The sequence below is a fragment of the Perca flavescens genome, chromosome 13 (genome assembly GCF_004354835.1).
Source record: "Perca flavescens isolate YP-PL-M2 chromosome 13, PFLA_1.0, whole genome shotgun sequence".
Lineage (NCBI taxonomy): Eukaryota > Metazoa > Chordata > Actinopteri > Perciformes > Percidae > Perca > Perca flavescens.
In genome coordinates, this window is record NC_041343.1 from 20,181,032 (window position 1) to 20,194,545 (window position 13,514).

Sequence of the window (13,514 nt, forward strand, 5' to 3'; positions counted from 1 at the left end):
AGCCACTGCTCTTGCTTGTGCTTTTTCAGTATGGCTTACAGGAGGAGATATTGCACTTTAAGACTGTAACTAACGATTATTTTCATTATCCATTAATCTGCTGATTATTTAGTTTAGTCTATTATTTCTTAGTTCTATAAAATGTCAAAAAATTAAGAGAAATCCCCATTATAATTTCCTAAAGCCTAGGTGACATCCTCAAATGTCTTGTTTCATCTGATCAACAGTTCAAAACGTCAAAGTTCAATGTGTTTAGGTCACAGAGGTAACCGCCGGTTTGTCTAAAAGTAAGTAGCCAGATAAACCCCTCTGCGTGACACTTTTCTGACAGTATTTTCAGAATCCTCAAAGACTCTTCTAGCCAGTTAATTATCTTTTAGAGAAACTGATGGTTGCCTTTTTGACTCGAGTGTACGCTAATACATGAGAGGCACAAACTGCGGCTGTCCAAAAGCTGAAGATATTCAGTTGACAATTATATAAAACAGAGAAAAGCAGCAAATCCTCACAAGTGAGAAGCTGGAGCTGAAAAAAAAAATGACAAACGATTTGCTGTCGATGAATCAGTTAATTGTTTCAGCCCTATATTTACACACTTTGTGAATTAAGTCAATGTCAAGGCTGATTTTCAAATTTTCAGGGTGAAATGTGTTGACTTGAGCTGACGGGATGTGACACATGCAAAAATCCTGAATGAACGATGCAGCTGATAACATACTTAGAGTATACCACAAATTCATTTTTGTTGCATGTATTCTGGTCCACAGGGAATGCAGTAACAAATGTGTAGCATTATAAGGACAGGCTATTACACATCAAAGGGAGAGAAGTCAAATATAAAGCTGAGGCCTAATTCGAAAACATGGAATTTCAAATATCACTCGAGGCAGCCTCAACAAAGGCGGCTGTTCAGTCGTCACCGTGCTAAAAAGAGCAGCACGGCATGTTTTTGACTGGCAAGAAATCGATTTTAGGGTTGAAGAAAATGCCTCATACCAACAACAAAGCCAATACTTTGACAGTGAGTCAGGTTTGCTAGAAATGTTATTTATATCTAGAATGAAATATTCACTTTTTGAGATTGAAATGTAAACCACGTCATACAATTGGAAATAAGGGATTAACGAGAAGGAGATGCTACTGTATATTATGAAAAGACAGAGTAGTACTGGAAGAACCACAAACACTGTAAATTGGTTCACACCTTACCTCTGCTATTCTCAATCCACTAAAAGCCTTCAGGTTTTATTAACCCTTTGAGTAGTCCATGTAATGGACATGTCTGCTAAACTGACTCTCCTCCATTACCTTCACAACATTTCTAACTGCAAAGGATTCTTGTGGGTTTTACTTAGTAGCATGAGAGAGCAGATTTTCCAGCCCATCAGTTCATAATCCAGTGTGAAAGAAAATGTCTATACATAGGATGCATGCTCTGTATTAATGTTACATAAATCAATTGACGTCAGATTAGCAAAGAAATAAGGCTGGGATCTTCAGCAGATGTATAGTACCACCTTTGTAACGACAGATAGGTTAGTTAACTGTCTAACACAACTGTCCATCAACAGTAAGTTTCACTCTATACATTTGCTCATTTCTTGCTCAGTTCAAACCCAGTGAAACCAAGTAAACCTAGTTTCTAAAGAACATACTACACGATTCAAATGAATGGATTATGACAACATGACTCTGAAGGTCATGGGCAGAAATAAAGCAGGGCACTGTGGGCAGTCAACGCATGTTATCTTTTTGTGTACAGAGGTTTAATGGTTTCAATCATTATCTTGCTAACTGAGCACCAGACCCTGCATGATAATATTAAAAATCCATTTGAACAAAACAACATCTCAAAGAAATAAAACACCCCCTTATTCACTTTCTTGTTCAGCTTTAGATGAGTAGAGAAATATCTGTTAAATATTAAGTTACAGCCAGCAGCCAGTTAGCTTAGCACCAACAACTGTATGTTAGTGTGATAGGTTGATTTGATATACAATTTTGAAATTGTTGAGTCGAAGATCAAAGAGATCATAATTGAGGAGTCGTGAATAGGGTAAATTCATAAAAGTAAATGTAAAAAGATCTATTAAAAACCTTTCTAAAATGTTTAACATAGTAAATAGGCCTACTGTTTGAGAACATTTGTATAGGCTAAAGATTTCGGATCTGTGATCTGTTAGAACGTTTGTCATTACATTGTGGTCTGAGTGGTCATTTATATCTTGCATTTCCAGGTATGAAAATGAACGTGTATGTGCTTAAACTGTCAGAAATATGTTAGCGAAATTCTTTGTGTATTCTGGTTTTGTTTAAAATGTGTTAGAAGCTGTATATTCATGTTAAGTTCTTAGATAAATCCACCTGTCTAACGTGACTCCTAGCGGCCATTACAGATCAGCACGGCTGGGACATAAAGGTACATGTGATGTATGCGTGCACATACGCATATACACATATAACTAAAGTACTGCTGCACACAGAGCCTGAAAGTTTTAATGGATGTGTGTGGTAAAAATGACCGTATATTATGTTGCTATTTTTGGAAACTGTTAATTGTAAGCAAGAAAGACTTTAGAGAGAAATTAATATGTTTAAATAATGTTTTGTTTATTTAAAGCATATTTAAGTTATGTGAAATATCATTATCTGTATATGTGAAATCTTGTTAATTATTTTATATACTATTTTTATCAATATTCACCAGAAAACGAGTGTTGTTATCTTGTTGTATCTTTTTGCATTTATTGTAAATACAACAATTCTCGTTGGAGCTACCGGAGAGACTACCTTCAGTGTCTGAGTGATCATTTATATCTCTCATTCCCAGGCTGTTAGGTTAGGTTAGTGCCCCTGACCGAGGCACAGGCAAAAGAAAAAGGGATTGCTGAGAAATGACAATATAAAGGAATCTTATCTTATCTTAGCATGATGACTGGAAACGGGGGGAGACGGTAGCTTGGTCCTATCAAAAGGTAACACAATTTTAGCACCATTAAGGCTCACTTAATAACACGTTGTATCTTGGGTGCGGCAGTAACTTGGTCCGTGGGGACTTGGCTTGGGAACCAAAATGCTCTTGAGCATGGCACCGAATCCCCAACTGTGTGAGGCGCCATCCTGTGAAGCAGCCACCTCGCGCTGACATCTCTCCAGACATAATGCATGTGTATAGGTCTGTGTGTGTATTTGGGCCTGTGTGTGAATTAATATCCCTTGTGGGATTAATAAAGCATTCTTGTCTGTTTAATCCACGCAAAACCTGAAGTGTAAAGACGACAAGTTGCCATTTTACAGGGAGCTTAAGTGCCCGACTATTTCATCTGCTCAGAGCCAAGAAATAGTCCCACACATAATGTTCATAAAAAGGTTAGATGTTGTTTAAACTCTTTGGTTTTTATATGCAAACCATATATAAGTGTTAGTTTTTTAGATTTAGAGGTGCTGGTAGGATTTTGTATGGACAGAGCCAGGCTTTCAGTCTTTATGTTAAGCTACGATAAGCTAACTGGCTGTTGGCCGTATCACCTAACTCTCTGCCATAAAGCTGATGAGCAAATACATTTTTATGCACAGAATGTAATTCTGTAGTTTGAGCTGGTAAGCAACAGAAACCTGAATCTGTAGAAATAATTTCCTCTCAGTCACACTCGTGAGTGGGGACTGGGTGGATGGAGACACACTCTTCTATGTAACCACAAGGTTTAATTTGAGGTTCAAGTTCACTTTGGTAAATTTCAAATTAATCATCTCAGGCATTTGTGTAGTACAGTCAGCACTCATATTATGTCCACATTATGCATGACATTTCGAACATTTTCTGCAATTGCAGTTTTAGCTGTTTTTACATCTCTTAATGATTTAATTTGACTCACTCTTGTCCACTGATCTAATAGCAGACTGCATGATAATCAGCCAAGCAAAAGTGCAAGGAATGCATGAAGGCTTCATGATTTTATGTCCGTGTTCACACTGCAGATGCAAAAGTGCCATCAGTTCAGCTTACAGTTTTTTCCGATTCCTAAACGACAGTGGGCACAACTGGAGTCACATGTGCAAAACTCAAACTACAGTCTGCATTACCAACAGTCACCTGAGCTAAACAGTTCACAAAAACTCATTCAAAGCAACTCTTAACACACGTCTCAAAACAGGTTCAGTGCAGCCAAACACTATGCACAAGCCTCACTGAGATAACACACACTGTCACTCAGAACACACTGAGGGTAAAAACACTAGCGTCAAACACCAATACAGAAATTACAAACTTTTTCATCTTTACAGTTTGAACAATTTGAGTGACTTGACACTACTCAACAGTTTATTTAAGGAAAAAATAGATTGTATAACATACCAATTTTTACATAAGGTAAACAAGAAGGAATGAAAATCAGCAGTTTTCTTCAATAAAGTATTTTGTCTCTAGTAATTTATGGAATTACTGGGGAAAAAAAACTAAAGGTACCTACGTAACAGTACCAAAGAATAGTGTAACTAATCCTGCCTCTCTCCAGCATCATGTGGCAAGTTTTCTTCATCACATTGGAAGGTCTGCATCATCTCTAAATAAAAATGAATGTGGTGTTTCCATTGCTTTCACCTCCATTACTTTCTGAAAAACAGTATGAAAGCAGTTTTACTATTGTAAAGATATAGTGTTTTTCACTTTTTTTATAGCTGTGTATATAACCTCAGACATCTTACCTGGACATATTGGTATCTTTGCTCTCAAACAGTAAAGTGCATAATTGTTTCATTCTTATTTGGTGTTTGTATACAAAAAAAGGCTTTCTGAGCTTTCTCTGTATAAATACCATATATGTTCACTAACTAGTCTAAAATAAGACACCTGCTTAGGCTTTCATCTAAAATTGCATTCAGCAGTGTTTGATAGGCACCAGACTGAAATCTATTCTGTTTTGAATGTGTGGTTAACAGTTTTGACAGCAGTGTGTTAGCATTTGAACAAAGTGCTGTAAATCTACAGTGTTGTAAGTCATGGGATAAGTGTGTAGAGTTTTGAAAACTGTGTTCAAGCAATGAAAAACAAACTAGAGTTTGGTCCACATGAACTGCTGCTGTGCAGACTGTAGTTACAGTTTTGCACATGTGACTCCAGTTGTGCCCACTGTCGTCTAGCAATCGAAAAAAACTGTAATGTCAAAGGCACAATGTCAAATATGTTTAAAGCGGACCAGAGAAGCGAAGGTACAAAAAGTGTACATAATAGTACTTTTCATGTGCAAATGTAACGACTTTAGAAAACATAATAATGTACAATTTCCGTTGCAAAAAAACAAGAAATAAACTTTTTTCCGTAGTTGTAAAATATAAGTCATAACGATAAAAATAAAAAGTTGACATATCAGCCTGAAAGGCATTCATTTAATGCCTATCTTCCTAAAGTTTAGGAGTTTTTTTTTTGTACCTTGAATTAAAAAAAACAAAATGTCAGACTTTTTAAAGGATCTTCAGAAATCACGTCTAAATGTATATAAAGTTGCGCTCCAGCTATCCTTTTGGCCTGCAGTGTGAACACAGCCCATGAAAATGTGTACAAAGTTCAACCTGTTTTACAGTTTTCTTCATTAATCACTATAGCCTAAGGCAATTTCCCTGAGCCAAACTTATCTCTGTGGCCGTGACCTCACAGCTGTTCACTTCCTGGCTGTCTATGATTGGTCAGGAGTCACCATTTCACACATGACGAGCAGTTGGGATTATCCTTCGTGGTGTTAGTGTATCCAGACAAGACGAGGGAGCTGGGGTCTCGCTCTACCACCGGGCTCTCCTCGTTGTTCAGAATGTGCTCCACCAAGCAGCGTGCTGCCTCATTGATGTTTGCGTTTTCCTGAGGGAGGGAATAAAAGAAGACCTGTGAAGAAATCACGTACTCTTTAGCCACTCCACACACAGCCATAGCGGCAATGTTGGTCGGGCCACCACTTTGGTCCAAATTGAAATATCTCAACAACCATTGACTGGATTGCCGTGGATTTTTGTACAGACATTCATGGTTCCCAAAAGATGAACTCTACTGACTTTATAGATCCCTAAACTTTCCATCTAGTGCCATCCTCAGGTCAAAATTTCAATTCATCCAGTACTTTTGTATATGACCAAATATCTGCAAAAATAATGACATATCCATGAGAGTCAGTTGTAGTTTGAGTTTAGTGCTAATTAGCAAAGCACCGCTGTCACCGCTGCGCAAATGTCTAATGTCTAATTCAGCCTGTATCACAGTCAGAATGGGAAATACAGCATATGAAAAAAAATCAAATTTTGACTTATTTGACTGTGTCCCTTTTCATTCTGACATTGCCCACTAAACCAATAAGTAGCCAGGATGTGACACACTGATATTGTTTCTGTCCTGTCTGCTGAGCCTTTGTGTTTACTAGCTACACTACTGTCTCTGACTCGCACCCTGGTGTGTAACTAATTAGACCGGCTCGGAATGGGAGGAAAAAAACAGTAGGTGAATTCACACCACACTGCAGACATTCCTCTATTTGTCTCTTAAGATCACAGCAAATCATGTTTCCTGTCTTTTAGTGTTTGCACTGAAATGCCCAACAGTAATTTTCAGTATCATTTATTTTTTAGAGTGGACTTCTGTAATAACAATGCTATTATTTTAGCCGGTTAAATATCTAGGTAACCTACCTGACTGTGTACATTATGTATAGAGCCAATGACTGTGATTTAGCCCCAAATTAAGTCTTTTAGTCTTTGCCTCAAGTCAAGCCCCTTTACAACTCTTTCCATTTGGGAGTTAATCAAAAAAGGCCTTTAGCCTTTTATATTTGCGTTGAAATCACTAGTATATTAAATGATTTGTGGAAAATGTGGGACTGCCACCTCAATCTAACTCTAAATGTATTTTTCACCGATTTGACTTGCTGCAGTAATTGCATCCAAAATCGAGTATTCAGTATCTCCCCTCTCGTACCTTTGCAGAGGTCTCGAACCAGCCAACAAAGCCGTTCTCCCTGCAGAAGGAGTCGAGTTTGGACTGCTGGGAACCCAGCTGGTCCGACTTATTGGCCAAGAGTACAGCTGGAACTGGCCTCCCGTGGTTCAGGGTCACCTTAGGAGAGAAGAAAGACAGGTTAGATGATGTTTGTATAGACTGTAGGCTATTTGTTGTAAAAAATAAAAAATACCCTTTTCTTATCTATCTTAAGATATGATATAACAACTCTAATTACACCTTTTACATTGTCAATTTTCTTTTACATTTGATAAATTGTTATTATGAACATATTGATCACAGCCACTTTAAGGTGTCAGTATGCTTTAACAGTGTTAAAGAGTGCTTCTCGGATGGTAAAATAGCATCTGAAACCCCTTCACCTCAGCTATGGAAGTGGGAGCTTTGGAACTCACAACTACTTTAACTTTCTCAAGCTTTCAATTCTCAATTTTTAACACGATAACTTCTGTCCCTTTTTGCGTGTAGAAGTGCAACACCAGGCCTTCCAGGACAAATTATCCTGAAGTGTGGGCCATTTTTCCTATTTTAGTAATTATCACCCCTCTGTATGACAGCAGGCTTTTCATCCGGTTTTCAAGTAAACACTTTTGTCTTTGTACATGGTTAGACGACACGTAGTACACGGACTAGTTCTTAATCTGACATGCACTTCGGTTGAAGCAAACTGACACCTTAAGCAGTTCCAACATAGTATATTTTGCCTCTGCTGTGTGCAGTCTATTGAGGTCATCTTGCAAGAATTTTGGGCATTGCGGCACTGCAATTCTTCAAACTAATTTTATAGAGTCCTGGACTTTGGAGCCCCCAACACACGTGTGCCTCTGACAACTGTTAAATCCTTTCTTAGCATACTCTCACTTTGAATTTGTTCATAAAGTACATGAAACCCAGGTAAATACAACAAGCAGTAGACATTGAAATGCTGCAATGAAAATTAAAAAAATTAAGAAAAATAATTTTGACTGAAATGTGGATGATGTCCATACAGTAACTGTGAGTTAAGCTTAGATTTTAATTAGAAATGTATCCTTTTTTAACCAAACAATAACAGAGCAGGTATAATGTGAGATTTTATGAATGACATGTGAGAAATAAAGGTTTCAGTGTGCTGACCTTGGAATCCAGGTCATCCTTCCACTTCAGCACGGCGTCAAAAGTGGAGGCCCTCGTCACGTCAAACACCACCAGCGCTCCCACCGCCTCCCGGTAATAGACACGAGTCATGTTCCCATACCGCTCCTGTCCTGGGACGCATGGGACAGCCAATCAGACACACACACACACACACACACAATTATGTAAAGACAACTTTCAAGTCTGTCAAATTAAATCAACTCACAGCATGGTTGATTAGTGATAAATAAAGTGAGTTTGTGTGAGTGTGTTTATTTTACAGTTGCCGCCATCATGTGACTGACATTATGAGCATGGGATCACTTGAGTCACAGTCAGGCACAAGATCTACATTCCTCACAGGCTTCAAATGACAGGGAGGGACCCAGGCATCCAGCAGACAAACTCACACTCTCACTGGGAGTTCATATCACTCACTGCAAAAATCTCCATCATGTCAACCTATGTTTGTACGTCACTCATAAAAGGAAAAAAAGTGTCATTTTTTTTGTATTTTAGTGCATCTTATTCTTTATATTGTTTCAAGACACTTTTGAAAGGAGTTGATTGTATTGGAAAACAGTGAATATACCTGTACAGCACTGGCAGAATACAAGACTCTCGGGACTCAGAAACTGCTTGATAAGTTGGAGATGTTTTGTCCAAATACAATTTTTTTTTAATGAATCTGTTTTTCACATGCTCCAACTTTCCTAAAACTGCCCTTAAGCCTTTGCTTATTACCAGAAGTAGCTCTAAGAATTTACAGATTTTCAAAGCCGCTGAAGGTGAAACAAAAGGTTTTTGTTTCTAAAGATTATTTTTTAGTAAAACATGCATTCTTTTGTACAGAAAATAAATCCTGCAGAGCATTATAGTTTTAACAATCACCTGATGCAATCATAAACCTATAAACCAGTAGGCTATGTGACTCGTTAAAGTTTGACTGACCTGCTATGTCCCACAGCTGTAGCCGGATCACAGTGTCATCGTCCCACTGCAGCACCTTAAGGGCGAAGTCCACGCCGATGGTGGCTCGGTAGTGCTGGGAGAAGATCTGATGCACGTACCGCTTGATGATGGACGTTTTTCCGACTCCCAAGTCCCCGATGACCAGGACTTTGAACAAAAGCTCCTGCTGCATGGCTGCAGCTCTGCAGGTTAAACAACTCCTCGGAGAATTATAGTAACTTAACAAAGAAAGATGCAAAACTGTAAACTAGCTATAGTAAAGGTATGGGAAGTAGAAAATCTTTTATTGGGCTAGTAGGACATTTTCTTCGGTCCAATGCACTAACAAAAATGTTATTATGATCCAATCAAGATTTGCGAAAGAAGCTGTCAAGCCTGCCTGTGAGCACTTCAGTCCTCCCGTTTAATCACACATGACGTTCTGAATCCGTTTACTTCACTGCCGACTCTCTTAGCTCCTGTGAGCAGCTCCACCACAGCTGTTAATAACTAGTGGTACGTTCAAGAGGTCCTCGTAAAAAAATATCGGCTTCGGAATTTGTCACGCAGCTAAGTGCACTTTCTTGAATAGGTTGAGACTTTTCTCTTTTTTATAAATCTGTAGGCCAACATGTGCCTGCTTTGTTTATGTAGGCTATATTTTATTTATTTATTTTATTTCCAATTTGTGTTTATTTATGTAGCCTAATGTCTCTCCGAAGGGTGGGGTGGGGTTAGGGTGAGGAGGCAGTCGTTGTAAACAATGTTGTATGTTAAATGATTATGTTCATGTGTGCTCACTTGGTAAGTACAGTTTTTTGCTTTCCCTTTGAACAGCCTTTCAACGAGGCAGTATGACCGAGTATTGTTGCTGCGCTGCTCTGCGTGCAGTTACGGTAATGGTGCTGATGAGGGCGAGGAAGACGTGTGATGCTGCTGCTGTGTCCTGCTGCCATTTCATCCGCGGATCCTCAAGAAAATATCAACAGTCAAATAAACCAGGAGCTCGGATCATCTGTCGGTTTGCACACACAACACGCTGGTTTTATCTTTAACAACGAATCACGTGTTAATGGTGGACAAGAGGCCTGGTAATATGATACATGTTATTGGCGGGTTATAAGACAACCACTGCTACTCTGGATGATCGTTTTTAGAAGACATAGCCTAATCATCAATATGGGGTTAGCTTTTTACGAGGAACTGAGCTCTTAACTTGAAGGTAGGTCATTATTTACTGATTTCTATTAGGTTGTTTTCCTGAATGTTAATCATTAATGTAAATAATACTCATACTGGAATTAAGCTATGTGGGTTGGGCCTCATGATTCAATTAATTTACTATATATCTTATAATGGGAAACACTGATGTCTTCTAGGAAGCAGTGGCAAATATCTATTACTGGCAGTCCTGTTTAGCAGATATCTCATCAGTAAATGTATGTTTTGCTAGCTTCAAGGCCTCATTATGTTATTGCTGTATAACAACCAGCTATTATATAGCAACTATCCACATGGGGGCTGACTACACACCAATGTTTATTGAGTTGGATAGGAGTGGCCTCCCCCCCCTCCTTCCTTCCCCTAAAATTAGATCACCCATCTGTAAATCACATGGACACTACTCTCCCCTCATGGTGGCAGCCATAATCCAAGAATAATCCATGTGGTTGACACATTCTGTGGATTAAATGCACATTTGTTTTTAGTCTGAATCTATTAAATTGAAAAGTGCCATTTTAGGCTACTGTTGTTTTCACGGTTTAGAAGTTTTACACTGTGTTGAATTTAAGTTCTTTTATTTTGTTCCCTATCATGTTTGAATTTCAAAAATATGCAGACTAAAGATAAAACATTATTTTGTATTGAAACTATTTTGATACAAGTCATAGACCATATACTCGTAAACTCAGTGTCTTTGTGTTTTGGATTATTAGTTGGACAAAACAAGACATTTGAAGCTATAATATAGATGACAGTGATGATGAGTGAACGATTTTGTTTTCTCAAAGATTTTATTTTGGGAAGACATGGAGACGATATGGCTTTATCAGTTTCGTCTGATCGTCATTGGAGACTCCACGGTCGGCAAGTCTTGTCTGATCCGAAGGTTTACTGAGGGCCGCTTCGCCCAGGTGTCAGACCCAACGGTGGGGGTGGACTTCTTTTCCCGCCTGGTGGAGATCGAGCCTGGCAAAAGAATCAAACTTCAGATCTGGGACACTGCAGGACAGGAGAGGTTCAGGTACAGCCAGAACATACCATCACAATCCAACAGTTAACAGTTCCTTAGTTTTAAACTGTTACCACAATCTTTCCCTAACATTAACCAAGTGTTTAAGTTGCCATACCCTAACCATATCTTAACCATTAAAGGATAAGGCTGGCAATATACAATATTTTGTTATTGTTAACAAATCCCATGATCAAGTTTGTCTGGCTCTCAGCCCCAAGCCCATTGGTTCCTACTGAAGATGTACATCTTTAAACATATATACTGTAGGACTAATAAAAAATAAAAAAAAAGGCTCAGTCATTTCTTAAAGGAGGATTTAGTGGCAACAGAGAGACTCGGTGGAAGGGTTGTGTCTAGATGGTAATCCCAGATTTGGGAAACACTCGCTGAGATGGTTAAGGTTAGGTATTGACCTCAAATGGTTAAGCATAGGCTAGGTCGTTAGGCAGCGAGTCTAGTGAGAGTTCTCGCAAATCTAGGGTTACCATCTAGACCAGGGTCTTCAACATTTTTTAAACCAAGGACACCTTAACTGAGAGAAAGATAGAGCAGGGACCCCCTACTGCATATATTGTATAATATTAAGTGGCATAATAAACTGGGCCTACAGTAACGTGTAGGGCGGCCTAAAGCCTTTATACATACCTTTTCTGCATATAAATACTAAGCTATTAAAATAGCCTGAAGTGCTGGCGTGATTTTATAAATCATGTTTTAATGTTAAACATACATGTGGCACAGTCAATCCTTAGGATGAACTGTATCTGTGGATGGCCTTAGTGACTATACCTATAGGACAGTAAGCCTATCATCAGAGGGGAGTTGTATTTGCTAATAATATGTTAAAATCATGTTAAGACTTTTTAATTAAAAAAAAATAATTAACAATACACCACAACACAACACAACAATTATAATTGTATAATAATTTGGATTATTGCATTGACTTAGAGGACCCCCTGTTAAAGATCCCTGATCTAGACACAACTCCGTGGAAGTTGGCAGTTTTTATTTTCAGCACAAACAACAAAGTTAGTTTCAAAATCCATCTGTCTATTTTTCCAGGTCCATCACCAGAGCTTACTACCGTAACTCAGTGGGCGGGCTCTTACTCTTCGACATCACAAACCGCCGTTCCTTCCAGAACGTCCACAACTGGCTGGAGGAGGCCCAGAGCCACGTCCAGCCACACAACATTGTCTTCCTGCTGGTCGGTCACAAGTGTGACCTAGAGGCCCAGCGCCAGGTGACCCAGCAGGAGGCAGAGAAGATGGCGGGGGTCTACGGGATGCGCTACGTGGAGACCTCGGCACGAGAATCGATCAACGTTGAGAAGGTGTGGATGAAATGTACTTTTTCTTCACAGATACAAGATCATCTGTGATTCTCTTATTGTGTGTTTATGTTTTTGACCACATCTCGTGGCCTTTCTTAGTTTAGATTAGTTTAGTTTATGATCCTTCACAGTCTGGTTTTGATTTTGTTTATTTTTCTTAAGGCGTTTGTGGATCTGACAAGAGACATCTTTGAGCTGGTACGGAACGGGGACATCAAGATCCAGGATGGCTGGGAGGGCGTCAAGAGTGGATTTGTTCCCAACACCGTCCACTCCTCTGAGGAGGTTACCAAGGGCAGCCGGCAATGCTTCTGCTGATTTACCTGGATGCAGCATTTGGAGGTGACAGGTAATACTTCAGTGGACTCCATCTGTAGGAGATCTAAGCCTCGCGCCTGGCTGCATTCAGGCCAGTATTTTGAGACTGGTAATATTTTCCCTGCTCAGTTAGGCCTTCACACTTTACTTCTATATAAAATACATAGTTTCATCTTTCCAGTGCCTGTTGTGGCTCTTCATTGATGTTCCTAACAGGCGTAGAAGCACAAGAAGCATCATAACCCTATCACTGTTCTGTGTGCATGTGTGTGTGACTGTAATAATCCTGCTGTCTTTCCAGCTCTCAACGCTTCAGCTTTACCACACTTTTGGCCTTTCCTGATAATCCAGTGGCCAATCATGTTGTTGGCGCACATCTTTTAAAGACTGATACTGTCAGTGTAGTGTGTTTATGCTCTGATGTTAATTTAAATCTGAACCAGTGATGCCAAGACTGAGCCATGCCTCTTCCTTTTCACGCATTATGCTCAAAATATATTGCAACCTTGTACAGACTATAACCAGTGAGAGAGACGAGACAGAAAGAGATCTTCACTGAT

At 39.1% G+C, this 13,514-nt stretch overlaps 2 protein-coding genes across 2 annotated transcripts; one reads left to right on the forward strand and one right to left on the reverse strand.

Moving 5' to 3' along the window:
* Window positions 1-5,172: 5,172 nt before the first annotated feature.
* LOC114566597 (ras-related protein Rab-38) lies at window positions 5,173-9,560 on the reverse strand. The gene is made up of 4 exons (XM_028595169.1): window positions 9,065-9,560; window positions 8,114-8,244; window positions 6,956-7,093; window positions 5,173-5,851 (listed from the first exon to the last, which is right to left on the reverse strand). The coding sequence occupies exons 1-4, from the start codon at window positions 9,255-9,257 to the stop codon at window positions 5,690-5,692; spliced, it is 624 nt and encodes a 207-aa protein (XP_028450970.1). The 5' UTR covers window positions 9,258-9,560; the 3' UTR covers window positions 5,173-5,689.
* Window positions 9,561-11,094: 1,534 nt separating this feature from the next.
* LOC114566596 (ras-related protein Rab-39B) lies at window positions 11,095-12,962 on the forward strand. Its single transcript, XM_028595168.1, has 3 exons — window positions 11,095-11,309; window positions 12,366-12,636; window positions 12,799-12,962. The coding sequence occupies exons 1-3, from the start codon at window positions 11,095-11,097 to the stop codon at window positions 12,952-12,954; spliced, it is 642 nt and encodes a 213-aa protein (XP_028450969.1). The 3' UTR covers window positions 12,955-12,962.
* Window positions 12,963-13,514: the final 552 nt, after the last annotated feature.

Coding starts and splice junctions, on each gene's coding strand:
- LOC114566597 (XM_028595169.1), bottom strand. CDS start 9,257: ATGCAGCAGGAGCTTTTGTTCAAAGTCCTGGTCATCGGGGACTTGGGA. Junction 8,245..9,064: donor ACAGCTGTGGGACATAGCAG/GTCAGTCAAACT, acceptor CATGCGTCCCAG/GACAGGAGCGGTATGGGAAC. Junction 7,094..8,113: donor AGGATGACCTGGATTCCAAG/GTCAGCACACTG, acceptor TTCTCTCCTAAG/GTGACCCTGAACCACGGGAG.
- LOC114566596 (XM_028595168.1), top strand. CDS start 11,095: ATGGAGACGATATGGCTTTATCAGTTTCGTCTGATCGTCATTGGAGAC. Junction 11,310..12,365: donor GCAGGACAGGAGAGGTTCAG/GTACAGCCAGAA, acceptor CTATTTTTCCAG/GTCCATCACCAGAGCTTACT. Junction 12,637..12,798: donor AATCGATCAACGTTGAGAAG/GTGTGGATGAAA, acceptor ATTTTTCTTAAG/GCGTTTGTGGATCTGACAAG.